Here is a 17,941-nt window from a genome sequence, read left to right as displayed (position 1 = left end):
AAATACCAGCCCTACCCTCCTCTCCCAGCTGATACTCATTGTTCCCAGATCACATCTTTTACTGAAAAGTAGAAGGAACCAAAGGAAATTAAATTTTATTGGACACCTTAAGATTTATTGAGAGGTTGTGCAAAACAGTGATTAAGAACATGGGGACTGAGGTCAGATATATCACAGTTCAAATTCCAGCTTCAAGACTTATTAGCTGTAGGGTTTGGTAAGTAACTTAATCTCAGTGTACTCATCTGTAAGACTGAGATAATAATACCAACTTTGAAGTTTTCTGGACATTAAATAACATATCTAAAGTCTGGAATGGATTAAAAAGGAAGTTGATAAATGGTCATTAACATTATCTATTCTGTTCCCATTTCTTGATGTCAAGTGCTTTACATACTTATGCCACCAACCCTATAAAATGGGCATAACATATTAAAAAACAAAATTTAACTGAGTAAATTTGAAGATCTAATTGGCTTTATGAAATCTAGCAAACCAAGAGCTACTTGGAGAGGTTACACAGCAAAGAAGGCTTTTATAGTAAGGAGGGTGGGACAAGGAAAAGAAGTTATCAGCAAAGAAAAAAATAAAATTTCATTGCAGTAAAGTAAAAATTCAGGTGACACTGGCTCCTCATTGGCTGAGCTATGGTGTTTTCTATTGGCTGGGCTTGTTGCTGGGCAAGAAGGAAGTTTTCCTTCCTCCCCTGTGGTAGTAAAGTAGTTGTACTTCCTGTTTGGGAGTGCAGGTTACTTCCTGGGGTAAGTAACTGACCAGCTTCCTGTTGGGGTAATTGTCCTTTTCCTGCTTGGGGTAATTGACAATGAATGGTAGGATGTGAGAGTTCCCTCCATAGGCCTTCCAGACTCCTATTTTAGTTGCGGTTTCCTTTTATTAATTTTCACACATACTTATGCTGTCAACACTATAAAATGGGCATAATCCTTCCCATTCTATAGATGAAGAAATTGAAGTTAAAGAATTTCTGAGGTGAAATAGATATCATATTAGCTATTTTGCAGATGAAGACATGGAAGCATGGAGTGTTTAAATAACTCCAAAGCCATGTCTGACCTGATATTTGGCAATTCTCTATTAGTTATCACCCCTGACAGGTTGTCACAGTCATGGTGATATCTGTTATTTGCACTAACTTTCAAGAATCAATTTTCTTCACAGATGGGCATATCCACCTGACTCCTTTCAATAAAGACCAGAGTCACAACTCTTAGGGAAGAAGCAAGTGTCCCTAAGTGGTGTTTTCTCAACTGGCTCTGTGCTCATCAAAACCATAGGCCATCTTTTTTACTCGGGTTTCTGATGTAACATAAACAATCTATGATTAGCCTTCTGCAGTTGTCCTAATCAATCACAAGTATTTTCTGAGGTTATATTATTTCAAATAGTACAGTGTCAAGTGTTCTATAACTCCTTTATTTGAATTTACAATCTATTGATGAGCCAACATAAAGATATCAAAACAATTAGCAACTAATACAGTGGAATAGTAATTAAATATTTAATTAAATAGCTCTGATTAAATAAAAAATAATAAATTAATATTTAATAATTAAATATTTAAACAGTAAATAAATATTGCAATTATTGCAGTAGTTGAACTGTAAATAGAATTCTGTTTCTTAGCAGAAAAAGTGAACATGATTATAAGAAAAGGGGAAAGATACAAGAGGAAGCAAAGTTTTTCCTTGTCTTCAACTTCAAGAGATTTCACAAGTGGCACCTTTACAAAAGATAGAATAAAAGATGCCCTCAACAACGTTCTCACAGGAGACACAGAAATGGAACCCAATTGGCTTTTTCTTTACATTTTGGATAAAGCTGGGGGGTCTAACATTGGAGGAAGTTTTGCTTAATACTCAAAAATGTAATCAGTGCACAATAGCAGAAATTTGTGTGGCAGTGGGAAGTCTCAGAGCAGCATGTTTTTCAAACAATATTCCCAAACACGCCTTTTCTCCGTTGAGATTTGATAAAAGCTAGGTAGGAGAAAATTGTATACAGTGTGCTTTGATGGCCACCTACACTCTAAGTTGATATTCTGCGTTTCTGGTTGAGGGAAGGGCCTCTGTGCTCTAAATCCCACCTCAGCATATGGTTTGGCTGAGCCTCTTTGTTAAGATGGTGGTTCCTGATTAGGACGAGACTCCGGGACGGGCCGTGCCACCTGCTTGAGTTGGTGGGCTGAAGACCCTTGTTTTCATTGGCTGTTCTCACTCCCTTCCTGAACTCTGTATGGTAAGCCTCATGTATGTTTATAGGCATGTTTAACTGATTACCCTTGGCCCTTATATATATGAGTAAACCGGAGTCCCATGCAGAGCTGCTACCCTGTCAGCCAAACCTGAGACCAAACATTTTTTTTAGTTCACCTTTGCCGCTAACTCATGACCCCAGGGCATGGCCCAGGGAGTGTAGGGAGGCGACTCTCTCTGGGGAGTTTTTATAGCATATGTTCCCCATAAAATATTCCACAGCCTTGGAAAACTACTTTCTCCTGCCTTTTCTATACAAGCAATTACACCTCCTGTCAGGCAAGGGAGGCCTGAGAAAGTGGAAACTGGAACGCTCAGTCATTGGTGTTGGGCGGGGCGAGGATTCGGGGGCGGAGCCTGGCGCGAGAGGGAGGCTCTGGGGGCGTGGCTGGGAGGGGCGAGCTTGGGGCGGGGCCTGGGCGTGCCCTGCGGCGTGCGGGGGGCTGGCCTGCGCGCGGCGGGGGCGGGGCAGCAGCCGTAGGCTCACGCCGTAAACAGTGAACATGGCGGCGGCGGCGGCACCCGGGGCCTTGGGCACGTTGCAGGCCGGCCGCGCTCGCTTGGTGGCCGCTTGCTGTGCGCGGCTCGGCCCTGGGTGGAGGCTGTCCGGCTCCTGGACGGTCCCGCGGGTCGACCCGGCGACCCGGGCTCGGGGCTGGATACCCGCGGCCGGGGGGGCGGCCTGGCGGAGGGGCTACAGCTCTGAGTTGAAGACGGAGGACGAGCTGCGGGTGCGGTATCTGGAGGAGGAGAACCGAGGTGAGGGGCGCGACGCGGGCGGCCGCCGGTCCTAGGAAGGGGTTGCAAGGTCAAGTGTCCGGGCTGACGTCAGTGTCCGCCGAGAGGCTTGGGGGCCCTTCCCCTCCCCCACCCAAGCATTGCAGCTATATAGTGCTCTCCTTGCCTAAAGGTGTCCTACGGAGCAGCTTACCTGTAAAAGTGGCCCTACTCGGCGCCGAAGACAGAAATGCAGCTTACGTCTTCATCTCTAGACGAACCAAGGTCAATAAACCGGGTGTGTGATATTTGCTTCCAGATTTTGTTCTTGCTCTGTGATTCCTTTCTGTCAACTCAGCTATCAGGCGGAGAGTTTTGGAAGCTGCCTTGAGAATGCACCTTGTTATTCTGAGTCTTCTTCAGTTTAAAGCGGTGCATCTGTAACAATTTTTCCCCTTGCCCATTTTATCTTAGAAAGTTAGTTTTGTGTACTATTTCAGTTCAGTTAGACAATTTTGAGCATTTTCTTGGTCTTCCAATTCCCTTGCTAAGCCCTGAGGGACACAATTGTGGACGATGTTGATCTTGCCCTTGAGCTACCTCCTTGGGAGGAGATAGATGCATTAGCAGTACAATACAGTGGGAAGAAGGGTTGTGATAGAGGATGTGTGCCAGTCGGTGGGATTGCTGTTAAAGCTCAATTCCTTTCACTTGCCTTGTTGGGAGAAGTTAAATGGATCATGAAAGGTGGAAATAGTTTGCCAGAAGAGTAGTCATTGAATTTTGACATGCAGTTATTGAGCACCTATAATCGGTTAAGCAGAAGTGCAAAACGAGTTAAGTCATCATTGCTTTCTTTAAGCAGCACCCAGTATAGCGAGGAAGATAGTGGTGATTAAAAAGGTTATGCTAACTTTAAAGGCTTGTCAAGAGCAAAGGGCTGTAATACCCCCAAGGTTCATATGATCAGCTATATCTGGGGAGATTGGAAGACTCCAGAAGGGGATTCTGAGGGTTAAGTTAGGGTTTTGCCAGATGAAAAGGGGTCCAAGGCATTCTTTGCAATGGAATGTGACATTAGTGAGGGTTCCTAGGCAAACTTCTCTGTGCTTCAATTTTCTTCTGTGTAAAAATAGGAAAAATAATACCAACTTTGTATGCCTACTGTGGAGATTAGACGAGAGTGTAATATAAATTGCTCACTGAGTATCGATCTAGCTCATAAGGGGGTCTTCTGGAGTATGATGAGTTATTTCCTTTATTTGTTTATCATTTCAGACAGATAAGAGCATGGTGAAAGGCATGGCATGGGAACATGTGTGGTGTTTTGGGGAAATGGCATAAGGCAAGTGTGGTTGTAGCGGCATGACAGGCAGAATATTGAGAAATTCAGCTGGAAAGTAGATTGGCACTGGAGTGATTAGAGCCATGAACGCTAACATCTTTTGGGTAAGCTTAGTCTTGCCAGGATTTCAATTACATTAGGTGAACCAGCAGTACATTAGATACAAATGCATTGCAGGTACAGCTAGTAGTGTGCACCATATTCTGTATTTTTTTGACCTAAATGAATGCACATTGAAAGTAAATTTTTATAAAATGTCTGGAAAGTCTTTCAGTTAGGTTTCAAATGGGTCAAGGAAAAGAAATCAGAATATAAGTCAATTTGATAAATTCAGAATGTTTTGTCACTTGAAATGTAAAAATCAGCTATTAGGGAATACGGATTCTTAAGAAAATTGACCCACTTCCTTTCAGGATTGGCAAGGTGACAACTCAGTTTTGTTTAACATTATATATGCTTTGCTTTGCTTTGCTTTACTGTCAAACCAGCAATAAGCAGTGCAAAGAAAAACATGAGTTCAGGCTGGTGCAGGTGAAGGAATCTCCCTGGTGCCTTTGCTTATTAGAGGCGAGTCCAAAATTTGGTGCCCTTAGCAGCCTGCAGGGAATATGACAGCTCCACTGTGTCAGAGGAGCCCCATACTGCTCTCTGCCCTGTAGGCCTCTTTAGGCTGGTGGAGGTGGGTAAATGCAGAATACATCGGTACTCATAGGTTGCTTGGGTTCCATATTTGTAATCTGTTGTGGAAGCACAGTTAGACAACCACCTTTCTTCAGTCGTTATTTCTTGCATTGCTGTCCAGCCTACTCAGGGTTTTAGAGCAGCAGTCCCGGTCATGGTTTAGAGGTCTCTCCTGGTTTCCTGCAGTGTCTGCCTTTATAGGTCAACTGGTCTCCAGTCATTCTCCTTCCCAGTTTATTCTTTGCACTGGTGCTGGGGTTATTTTTTCAAGGCCAAGCAAGAATCACGTCTCTGTTCAGTTAAAAACCTCTAGTGGTCTCTAATGCCTACAAGCCCTCAAAGCTGCAGGCCTTTATAGACCATCCATCTCCCTTCTGCTGCACCTAAGCTTTTCCTTTTCTTGCTCTTACGTGTCTGTGCTTTTGCACACACTTTCTGGAATGACCTCTCCCTTCTCCCTGCCAACCTTCTCCCAGTCTTGCAGGCTTTTACTCATAATTGTGACCCATTTTAAAGATCATTTTTGTGAACCTTATACCAACTTCTGGTAGAAGTAGAGCAAACAAGCAAATGCATAATTCAAGTTATTCTTAATGCCTGCTCCTTCCTACCTCATCATTCACATCTGGCTTATCATCAGGTCTTCCCAAGTGCCTTTGTGGTCTTTACATTTTTATCCATTTCTTCTTTACCAACACTGCTCTTGTCCAAGCCTGTATCATGTCTCAGGTGGCCTGTTGCAGAGGTCAGCTAGCTCATCTTCCTACTACATGCTTTTTTTTTTTTTTTTAAAACAGGTTGATTCCTTTCACATTTTTCTCATGTGTTAAATAATACATTCGTTAATTCCATATATTTTATGGCATGTGAATTCTATCTCAATAAAGCTATATATTTAGATAGATGTATACGTTTAAAAATTTTACTGAGATTGGGCTTCCCTGGTGGCGCAGTGGTTGAGAGTCCGCCTGCCGATGCAGAGGACGTGGGTTCGTGCCCGGGTCTGGGAGGATCCCACATGCTGCTGAGCGGCTGGGCCCGTGAGCCATGGCCACTGAGCCTGTGCGTCCGGAGCCTGTGCTCTGCAACGGGAGAGGCCACAACAGTGAGAGGCCCACATACCACAAAAAAAAAAAAAAAAAAAAATTTACTGAGATTAATTCACATATAAAATTAAAAATGTACAGTTGTTTTTAGCATATTTACAGAGTTGTGCAACCATCACCACACTCCGATTTTAGAACATTTTTATCAATCTAGAAAGAAACCCCGTTCTCTTTGGCAGCATCTCCCCATTCTCAATACTCCCTCTCCCCGCAGACTAAGACCCATTTATCATCTACTTTCTGTCTCAATAGATTTTTCTACTTTGGACATTTCACATAAAGAAATCATGTGGTTATTTATGGCTTCTTTCACTTAGCATTTGGTTTTCAAGATTCTGTTATGTTGTGGCATGTATCAGTACTTCATTTGTTTTTATGACTGAGTAATATTCCATTGTTTGGATTTTTTTTGTCTGTTCATTATTGATGTATATTTTGATCATTTCCACTTTCTGGATCTTGTGAACAATGCTGCTTAGAACATTCGTGTATAAATTTTTATGGACATTCTTTTTTATTTCCACTTAGGAGTACAATTGCTGGATCATATGATAATTGTACTTCTATGATTAACATTTTGAGGAACTGCCAAAGTTTTCCAAAGTGGCTGCAGCATTTTACATTACCACCAGCAAAGTATAAGGGCTCTAATTTCTTCACATCATGAACAGTACTTGTTTGGTTTTTGATTATAGCCATCGGGTGTGTTGGGAAGTGATATCTCATTGTGGCTTTGATTTGGACTTCCCTGATAGTTAAAGATGTTGAGTATCTTTTCATGTGCTTATTGGCCATGTGTATTTCTTCTTTAGAGAAAAGTCTTCTCAAATCCTTTTTAATTGGGTTCTTTGTGTTTTTGTTGTTAAATTGTAAGAGTTCTTTATATATTCTGGATGCAAGTCTCTAATCAGATACATGACTTGAATATATTTTCTCCTATGGGTTCTTTTTATTCTTGTTAATTTAGAAGACCCTAGGTTTTTAATTGTGACGTAGTACAATTTATTTGTTTCTTTTGTTGCTGAGCTTTTGGATCATATCTAAGAAACTGTTGCCTAACCCAGGATCACAGAGATTTATAACTGTTTCCTTCCGACAGTTTTATGGTTTTAGCTCTTCACATTTGTGTCTGTGATCGATTGTGAGTTAGTTTTTGTGTATAGTGTGAGGTAAGAGGTTACCTTCATTCTTTTGCTTTGGATATCCAGTGTACCAGTGCTATTGATGAGACTTATTCACCACAGAATTGTGTTGGCACCCCGTTGAAAATTAATTGACTGTAAACATAGAGTTTGTTTCTGTACTTTCAGTTGTATTCCATTTATCTACGTGTCCATCTTTATGTTAGTACCATTTCTGAAGAGTTTATACCAGAATTTCTAAAGAATTCTCAGTTTTTTCAAGGAAGTCAAGTCAACTGGTATTTTGATAGGAATTGCATTGAATAGGTAGATCAATTTGGGGAATATTGCCTTTATAACAATGTAAAATTTAACATTCCACGAACATGGAATATCTTTTCATTCAGCAGTATTTTGTAGTTTTCATTGTATAAGTCTTACACTATTTTTGTTAAATTTATTTCTAGCTAGTTCATTCTGTTTGGATACTATTGTAAATGGAATTGTTTTCTTAGTTTTGTTTTCAGATTGTTCATTGCTAGCGTACAGTAATACAATTGTTTTTGTATGTTGATCTTGTATCATGCAACTTCCCTGAACTTGATGATTTTTTCTCATAGTTTTTTTTTTTTGTGTGTGTGTGTGTGTGTTTTGTTTTTTTTGCGGTACGCAGGCCTCCCACTGTTGTGGCCTCTCCTCTTGTCTCCTCTTGCGGAGCACAGGCTTTGGACATGCAGGCTCAGCGGCCATGGCTCACGGGCCCAGCTGCTCCGCGGCATGTGGGATCTTCCCAGACTGGGGCACGAACCCATGTCCCCTGCATTGGCAGGCGGACTCTCAGCCACTGCACTACAAGGGAAGCCCTTCTCATAGTTTTTTAGTGGGTTTCTTAATGTTTTCTATATACAGGATCCAGGTCATGTACACACAGAAGAAATTTTACTTATTCTTTTCCAATGTGGATGCCTTTTAGTTCTTTCTCTTAGGTAATCACCCCTGTTGGACCCTCTGTTACAGTGTAGAATAAAAGTATCAAGAACAGACATCATAGTCTTTTTCCTGATCTGAGGGGAAGGCATTCAGTCCTTCACCATTAAGTATGATGTTAGCTGTGGGTTTTTTGGTAGATGTCCTTTATCAGGTTGAAGAAGCGTCTGTTTATTCATAGTTCAAGTGTTTTTATCTGGTTGAATTTTGTCAGATTCTTTTTCTGCATCTATTGAGATGATTGTATGACTTTTCATGTTGAGCCTGTTGATATGATGTATTACATTAATTGATTTTCAAATATTGAACCAGTCTTTCACACCTGGAATAAATCCCACTTGATTTTGGGTTGTAATTATTTTTATACATTGCGGGATTTAATTTGCTAACATTTTGTTGAGGATTTTTGCATTTATGTTTATGAGCAATAGTGGTCTTTAGTTTTCCGTTCCTGTGATGTCTTTGTCTGGTTTTGGTATACGGGTAATGCTGACTTCATAAAATGAGCGAGGAAGTGCCCATTCTGCTTCTGTTTTCTGGAAGAGATTTTAGAGAAATTGCATCATTTTTTTTCTTTGAATGTTTTGGTAGAATTCACTGGCAAAACCATCTGCATCTGATGCTTTCTGATTTAGATGCTTATTAATTACTGATTCAGTTTCTTTAATATAAATAGAGTTAGCCTATTCAGCTTATCTATTTCTTGTCCTGGTAGCTTGTGCCTTTCAGGGAATTGGTTTATTTCATGTAAGTTAGCAAATTTGTTGGCATATAGTCGTTCATAATATTTCTTTATTATGCTTGTGGTATCAGTGGGATTCAGTAGTGATGAACTTCTGAAGTTAGTAATTGATATTCTCTTTCATTTCTGATATTAGTAATTTGTTTTCTCTCTTTTTTTTCATGGCTAGCCTGGCTAGAGGCTTATCAATTTACTGAACTTTTCAATAAAGAACTAACTTTTGATTTGACTGATTTTTCTTTACTGATTTTCTACTTTCAATTTCATTGATTTCTGCTGATTTTTACTTTTCTTCCCACTTATTTTACTTTAATTTGTTGTTTGTTTTCTAGTTTCTTAAGGTGGAAGCTTAGATTACCAATTGTAGACGTTTCTTAATATGTGCATTCAATGCTGTAAGTTTTCCCTAAGCACTGCTTTTGCTGTGTCACATGTATTTTGATAAGTTTTATTTTCAATTTCATATAGTTAGAAGTATTTTAAATTTCTCTTGAGATTTCTTCATTTACTTATATTTTACTTAAGTACCTTATTTAATCTCTAAGTATTTTGAGGTTTTCCAGCTGTCTTTCTGTTATTGATTTCTAGGTTTATTTCCATTGTCATCTAGGAGCATACTTCCGTATGATTTCTTTTTTTAAAAAAAATTTATTTATTATTTTATTTACTTTTGGCTGCATTGGGTCTTCCTTGCTGCTTGCGTGCTTTCTCTAGTTGCGGAGAGCGGGGGCTCTCTTCCTTGTGGTGTGTGGGCTTCTCATTGTGTTGGCTTCTCTTGTTGCAGAGGGTGGGCTCTAGGCACGCGGGCTTCCGTAGTTGTGGCTTGCGGGCTCTAGAGCACAGGCTCAGTAGTTGTGGCACACGGGCTTTGTTGCTCTGAGGCATGTGGGAACTTCCCGGCCCAGGGCTTGAACCCTTGTCCCCTGCATTGGCAGGCAGATTCTTAACCACTGCACCACCAGGGAAGCCCTGATTTCTATTTTCAATTTGTTAAGGTGTGTTTTTGGCCTGAATGTGGTCTGTCATGGTGAATATCAGTATGACCTTGGGAAGAATGAGTAGTCTGATGTTGTTGGATGCAGTGTTCTATATTCAAGTAGATCTAGTATTCAGTTAGATTTAGTTGATTTTTTTTTTTTTGGTGTTCAGTTCAGCTATACCCTTAATTGATTTTCTCCCTGCTGGATCTATAAGTGATACAGGCGAGTTGAAATTTGCAACTATGCTAGTGGATTTGTTTATTTCTCCTTGTAATTCTATCAGTTTTTAAATCTTGCAATTTGATGCTCTATTGTTAGGTGGATACACATGGGTTATTATGTTGGAGAAATGACCCCTTCAGCATTATGTAATGCCCCTTTTTCTCCCTGAGACTATTCCTTATTCTAAGATCTGCTGTCTCTGAAATTATGTAGCTACTCCAGGTTTTATTAGTGTTAGCATGGTTTATCTTTCTTCATCTCTTCATTTTTAATCAGTCTGTGTCTTTATGTTTAAAGTGGATTTTTTTGTACACAACATATAGTTGGGTCTTGTTTTTAATCCACTCTGACAGTATCTGTCTTTTAATTAGTGTATTTTAGACCATTCATACTTAAAATGATTATCTAAACAGTTGGATTATTATGTATTTGTAATTGTTATCGGTTACCCTGTTGTTTGCAATATATATTTACAACTAATCCACACCTGCTTTTTAATAACATTATACGGCTTCATGGTGGTAATGGTATAAATGAATATTCCTATTTCTTTCCTCCCATTCCTTATAACATTACTGTCATTTATTACCCTTTTCTGTAAGCTACAGTCATCCCATACATGGTTGGCATTGTTTTGAATAAGTTGTTACCATTTAGATCAATTAGTTATGAGTCAAAAAGAATCTTGAAATTTACTTAGTAGTCTGTTGTTAGCATAGTTGGGCTTAATAATTCTGAATATGTTTTCTTTTTATTATAAGATAGAGTAAATGAAAAAAATGTTGTTCTTGGGAAACAGACTTTTCACTGTTGTAGGAGAGAGAAAGTACAAATATGGAATGGGGGAAGGTGAGTAAGAAACCTTTTACCTTGGATTTGAATTAGAGTTATCAGGACAAACTTACAAAAACCATATATATTGTATACGTATGTGTTTATATTTATTTCCTATTCTGACCATTGAAACAGTCTAAAAGGAATGATACCATAGTAGCAGTGAACATATCTAATGTCCACATTTTGGTTTCTAAAGACTGTTCCCCCACTGAAAGAAGCCAGAGCTCTTAGGAGAAATGTCTGATTTCAGGTCTGGAGCAGGGAAAGTGAAAGGTGAGCCTGGAATATCTTTGTGAGTCAAAAAGTAAGGAAGTGTTCACATACTAAAAGGAACATGTCAGAAGGACATAGAAACATGTTAAATACTAAAAGGAACATGTCAGGATATAAGCTTACAAGGGCTTTGAACATTAAAAAATACAGTGATAATGGATTATAGCACCTTGAATAAAGAATCCATGAAGCCATGGTGATTACTCAAGATGGTGGGGTAGGGAAGAAGATGTTTTTATAGAAGAATGGTAGGAATGAAACCACCAATGTAAAAATAAAGGAATTATCATGGCAGTGTGAGATACAGACCCTTTATCTTTTTCCAAATGGGTATCCAGTTGTCCCAACACCACTTATTCATCTTTACCTCACTGATTTGAAGGGCCGTTTTTATCATGAGCTAAATTATGGTCTCTGTAGATGTTGCACTTTTACATTATTTTATGATTAAAGCTGTGTTGTGTTTTAGTGTATGGTAGGGCAAGGTATTCCCTCCTTCACCTTTGCTCTTTCTTTTTTTTTTTTTTTTTTTCTTGGCTCTTCCTGCATGGTTATTTTTCCACATGAGTTTTGGAATCTCCATGTATAGTTTCAGAAAAAGACTTGTTGGTATTTTAATTGACATTGTGTTGGATTTAAAATTAGGGAAATATTTATGATACTGCTTTTTTTCTACCTAAAAACATGGTATGTGTTTCCATTTTTGCAATTCTATTTTTTTTTTTTTTAAGGGGAGTTTTAGAAGTGCCCACCAGTAGGGTTTGCACATTTATGTTAAGTGTACCCTCGGTTATCCTGCCTCCTGTCTGGTTGTTCATAAAAATGAGATGACTTCTTTCAATATATCTTCTGTGTGTTTGCCTTTCTTCCTCCCTCCCCCACACCTCCTCCTCCCTCCCTCTCTCTCTTTCCTTCCTTCTATATGAAGGCTATTATATCTGGATATTTAATTTCATGTCTTTTAAATAATGCTCTTGTTGCAATAGTTTTTTATTTGATTGTTTTGGGTTTTCTAGGTTTACAATCATCATCTGTTAATGATTTTCCATGTTTCTAAAATTTGGGTATCACAAAAATTGCATATCTCCTTTTGTTCATGTGAAGGAGTTCTGGGTCAGTTCATTATGTTTTTATTGTAGGTTCTTACTACTTTTGTAGTATTTTAAGGAGACTGAATTATATATGGTTTATCAAAAGTATTCTGTCATTGGTTTTCGGTTCTTTGTGTATTACAAGTGATTTGTTAGTAAAAATAGTTAAATTATTGAGGTCTACAAAATTTTAAAGTAACAATATATGCTCATGGTAAAATAAAAAAATACAAAACCAAAAATCACTATGGAAGGGTGTCATCTCTTCACTTTCAAACCGTTTCATCAAAAGTAAAGACTTTGGGGCTTCCCTGGTGGTGCAGTGGTTGAGAGTCTGCCTGCCAATGCAGGGGACACAGGTTCGAGCCCTGGTCTGGGAAGATCCCACATGCTGCGGAGCAACTGGGCCCGCGAGCCACGACTACTGAGCCTGCGCGTCTGGAGCCTGTGCTCCGCAACAAGAGAGGCCACGACAGTGAGAGGCCTGTGCACCGCGAAGAAGAGTGGCCCCCGCTCGCTGCAACTAGAGAAAGCCCTCGCACAAAAATGAAGACCCAACACAGCCAAAAATAAGTAAATAAATAAAAATAAAAAACTAAAGACTTTAAACTTATATTTTGAGTCTTTGCTGTGAATGATAATTTTATTCACTTTCTGGTTTGTGTTACCTTTATAATTATTTTTATAGACAGTATCTGGACTTTTTTGGTGTAAGTTCAGAAAATGTTTGCTGTTCTATATTCTTCATCTTCTAACTGTACAATTTCTGTCATTTGTAACTTTATATCATCAAAGTTTATGATAGTTACATTTTGTTCTTACAGTTATCCATTGCTGTATCTATAGATTCAATATAAACAGGGTTTATAATATTATTGGTAATAGTTATGTTGGTACTGCTTTCCGTGTATCTCTAGAAGCAGTCTGCTTTCCATCTCCACTCCACAGCCTGAAGCCTGTGTGCTGTCATCTCTCATCTGGATCTCTGCAGTAGCCTCTTGTTTGGTATCCCCCAGTATACTTTTTTTTTTCTTTTTTGTAACTGTAGGTGAAATTCACACAATACACAGTTTACCATTTTAATTTAATTCCAGAACACTTTTATTACTTTCAAAACAAACCCATGCTCTTTAGTCAGTTCCTCCATATTCCCCCTCCCCCCAGTTTCCAGAAACCACTCATTTCCTTTCTGTCTTTACAGGTTTGCCTATACTAGGTATTTCACAGAAGTAGAATCATATGATATGTGGCTTTTTGTGTCTGGGTTCTTTCAGCCTAATGTTTTTAGAGTTTGTCTGTGTTATAGCATGCATCAGCACTTCATTCCTTTTTATGGCTGAATAATATTCCATTGACTGGATATAGCACATTTTATATTTTTACTTTTTAGATATTATGAGTAATGCTGCTAAATACTTGTGTACGATTATTTGTTTGAACATAGGTTTTCATTCTTTTGGATAGTTATCTAGGAGTAGAATCATTGGGTCACATGGTAATTTTATGTTTAATGTTTGGAGGAACCACCAAACTGTATGAGAATATGAGTATGTATGAGAGTTCCTATGTCTCCACATCATTGTCAATGCTTATTTGTTTCCTTTTTTAAATTACAGCCATCTTATTGGGTATGAAGTGATACCTCATTGTGGTTTTGATTTGCATTTTTCTAATAAAAAATTATGTTGAGCCTCATTTCATTTATATATCTTCTTTGGAGAAATATCTATTCAACTTCTTCGCCTGTATTTCAGTTGGGTTGTCTTTTTACTGTGAATAGTAAGAATTGTGTATGTAATCTGAATATAAACCCCATATCAGATGTATGATTTGCAAATATTTTCTGTGGCTTGTTTTTTCACTTCCTTGGTAATTTTGATGAAGTCTGGTTTATCTGTTTTTTCTTTTGTTGCTTGTGCTTTTGTTGTATTTAGGACACTGTTGCCTAATCCAGGATCATGAAGATTTATACCTTTGCTTCCTTCTAAGAGTGTTATAGTTTCAGCTCTTAGATCCATTTTGAGTTAATTTTTGTATGTGGTGTGAGGAAAGGGTCCAACTCCATTCCTTTGTGGGTGAGTATCTGGTTGTCCCACCACTATTTGTTGAAAAGTCTTGCACCATTGAATGGTCTTGGTATCCTTGTCAAAAACCAATTGATCATAAATTTTTATTTACTTAGGTCTTTCTTAATTTCTTTCAATGGTTTCATAGTTTTCAGTGTACAGTCTTGAACTTTCTTGATTAAGTTTATTCCTAAGTATTGTATTTTTTTGATGTTATTACAAATTGAATTGTTTTCCTAATCTCATTTTTGGAGTGTTTATTGATAGTGTATAGAAATTTAACTGATTTTTATATATTGATATTGTATCATGCAACTTTATTGAGTTCATTTATTAGCTCTAATAGTTTTTGGTGGATTCATTGGGATTTTCTGTGTATAAGATCATGTTATTTGTGAATGGAAATTGTTTTCTTTTTTTTTCCCTATCTGGATGCCTTTTATTTCTTTTTCTTGCCTAATTACCCTGGCTAGAATTTCCAGTACAACATTGAATAGAAGTGATGAAAACAGACATCCTTATCTAGCTATTTATCCTAAAGAGAAGACTTTCAGTCTTTTAACATTAAGTATGATGTTAGTTGTGGGTTTTCTTTTTTTTCTTTTTTTCTTTTTTGCGGTACGCGGGCCTCTCACTGTTGTGGCCTCTCCCCATTGCGGAGCACAGGCTCCGGACGTGCAGGCCCAGCGGCCATGGCTCATGGGCCCAGCCGCTCCGTGGCATGTGGGATCCTCCCGGACCAGGGCATGAACCTGTGACCCCAGCATCAGCAGGCAGACTCTCCATCACTGCGCCACCAGGGAAGCCCAGTTGTGGGTTTTCTATAAATGCCCTTTATTAGGTTGAGGAAGTTTCCTTCTGTTACTAGTTCGTTGAGGTTTTAAAATTATTATTAAAAAAAAAATCATTTAAAGCATGTTGGATTTTTTCCAGTGTTTCTTCTGCATCAGTTCAGATGATCCTGTAGCTTTCAAATGTTTTCTTTTATTCCATTCGTGTGGTGTGTAACTTTGATTGATTTTTGTGCTGAACCACCCTTGCATTCCTGGGATAAGTCCCTCTTGGTCATGGCTGCTAGATTTGGCTTGCTGGTATTTTGTTGAGGATTTTTACATTTGTATTCATAAGGGAAATTGGTCTAGTATATTCTAGTATATTCTTGCTTCTAATCTGTTTTCTGCACTGTGGCCTGAGTGATCTTTTTAAAATGCAAATTTGAACATAGAAGTAAATTTCCCCAACTTGAAAAAAAGCTATTAGAAATGCATAGCAAACATTATACTAAATGGTGTAATACCTAGAAACATTTTCATTAAAGGCATTGATAAAATAAGGGAACTTATTATTTTTGCTAATATTATGTTGGACTTGAAGTCCTAGCTAAAGTAAAACAGCAAGAGAAGGAAATGAGAAATTAACATTGGAGCAGAACATGTAACTGCCAGTATTTCCAGATAATGATTGATTGTTGTCTTAGAAAATTGAAGAGAACCACTTGTTGTCTATTAATATTTCATAAATTTGCCAGAAAAAGTTCATATAAAATAGCACTAAACTTTCCACGTACTCTCAGTATGTGATTAGAAAATATAACTGATATAGAAATAAAAGCATTCACAAGGGGCAACCGATAGCCTTTGAAGATGTGCAAGATGAAGTCTCTTAAGTCTTTATTGAGGAAAAAACCAAGACCTGAAAATTTGCAGCATTGCACCATGTTATAAAGGGAAAGAGTTAATACTTTAAATATGTCAGTTTCCTAAATATTAAACAACAAATATCCCAACAGTGTATTTCAAATTTCATTGAAAAGAGTTGTGTTTAAGAATATTTAAGACATTTTGAAAAATAATAGCTGGTAGACGTAATGCTTACTGTACATTAGATAATAAAACATACAGTATTGTTATAATAATTAAAGTAGCAGAACATTAGAATGGGAGTGGACCAAGAAATTGACAGTAAAAGAGAGAGTCCAGAGAGTGATTTTTATAGTTATTTAGTATACAGTTGTTTGATTTTTGAAATCAGAAAGAAAATAGGGTACTATTTTATGAATGGTGCTAGCCAAAAATGTTTATGCATTTTAGAGAAAATAAGACACCTGCAGAGTTGAGAACAGCAGAAATGAAATTAATCAACATTAGGAGAAAGTATTAGAGAATTGTTTCAAACATTAGGTAGAGAGATTCTTTATTTTGTTTTAATTGGTTTAGTTTTACTTTTTCTTAATTATCTATACAGTTAGTATTGTGACCAATATTTAACATGGTTTGGTTTTTTTTTTTTTTTTCGGTATGTGGGCCTCTCACTGCTGTGGCCTCTCCCATTGCGGAGCACAGGCCCCGGACGCGCAGGCCCAGCGGCCATGGCTCACGGGCCCAGCCGCTCCGCGGCATGTGGGATCCTCCCGGAGCAGGGCACGAACCCGTGTCTCCTGCATCGGCAGGCGGATTCTCAACCACTGCGCCACCAGGGAAGCCCTAACATGGTTTGTTTTGAGAACTAGCAGTGCCTTCCTCCACGCCATTTCCCTTACTCCAGAAGCAGTTATTTAAAACCCTGTGGCTGATTCTTTGGGGTATATGTTATTTCATGTGAAATAACATACGTGTGTTTCTACTTCTGGAATTTTCAAATTTAGATATTACCTATCTATTGACTTTTTGCAATGGAGGCTAAGGGTTTGGCCCCCTTTCACACTCCACCACAAATATGTACCTTCTCTTTTGTCCTCATCCTCATTCCATGGTTCTCTGGTAATTTTGCTCTATTTCTAGGTCTAAGTGAATATTGCCATGTTTTTTTTTTTAAATTAAAAAAAATAGCTTTATTGAGATATAATTCATATACCTTAAAATTCTCCTATTAAAATGTAAAGTTTAATGGCTTTTAGTATATTTACAGAGCTGTGCATCTATCACCACGATCAATTATTGAACATTTTCATTGCCCCAAAAAGAAACTTCACACTTTTTAGCTGTCGCTGCTCAATCCCTCCATCTCTACCAGTCCTAGGCAACCACCAGTCGACCTTTTTTGTCCCTTCTGATTTGTCTCCTCTCAACATTTCATATAAATGGAATTATAAGGTATGTGCTCCCTTGTGACTGGCTTCTTTCACTCAGCATGTTTTCAGGGTTCATCCATGTTGTACGTGTATTGATACTTCGTTGTTTTTTTTTTTTTAGGCCAAATATTACACTGCGTGGATACACTACATTTTGTTTATCCATTCATCAGCTGATGGCTGTTTGGGTTGTATCCACGTTTTGAATATTTTGGATAATGCTGCTGTGATCATTTTGGTGCATTTGTGTGGATGTGTGTATTCATTGTAAACCCTTTTTATGGAAGATACTAAGCCCGAAAGTTGCAAAGGCAATAATGTACTATATAAAAAGTTAAAACTATGGTGCAAACAAATACTATAAACAGGTTGAATTTTAAAAGTGAATAATAGGGAAAAGATCTGTTTTATAAATAATGGATTAATGTCT

The 17,941-nt window shown here is 38.2% G+C and overlaps 1 protein-coding gene across 2 annotated transcripts in view; it reads left to right on the top strand.

Annotated features, from left to right (window-relative positions):
• The first annotated feature begins 2,701 nt into the window (after positions 1-2,701).
• AUH (AU RNA binding methylglutaconyl-CoA hydratase) overlaps positions 2,702-17,941 on the top strand; it is a 169,613-nt gene continuing 154,373 nt past the window's right edge. The window contains exon 1 of one of the 2 annotated variants that reach the window (XM_059071221.2): positions 2,702-3,032. In XM_059071221.2, coding sequence (XP_058927204.1) covers positions 2,777-3,032 — 256 coding nt within the window. In that variant the 5' untranslated portion in view covers positions 2,702-2,776. The remainder of the gene's footprint in view (positions 3,033-17,941) is intronic. The other variant, XM_059071223.2, reaches the window with a different exon arrangement.

Source organism: Kogia breviceps, chromosome 8, assembly GCF_026419965.1.
Source record: "Kogia breviceps isolate mKogBre1 chromosome 8, mKogBre1 haplotype 1, whole genome shotgun sequence".
In the NCBI taxonomy this organism is placed as follows: Eukaryota; Metazoa; Chordata; class Mammalia; order Artiodactyla; family Physeteridae; genus Kogia; species Kogia breviceps.
Note: the sequence above shows the minus strand (reverse complement) of the source record. Positions and strands in the feature narration are given on the sequence as shown.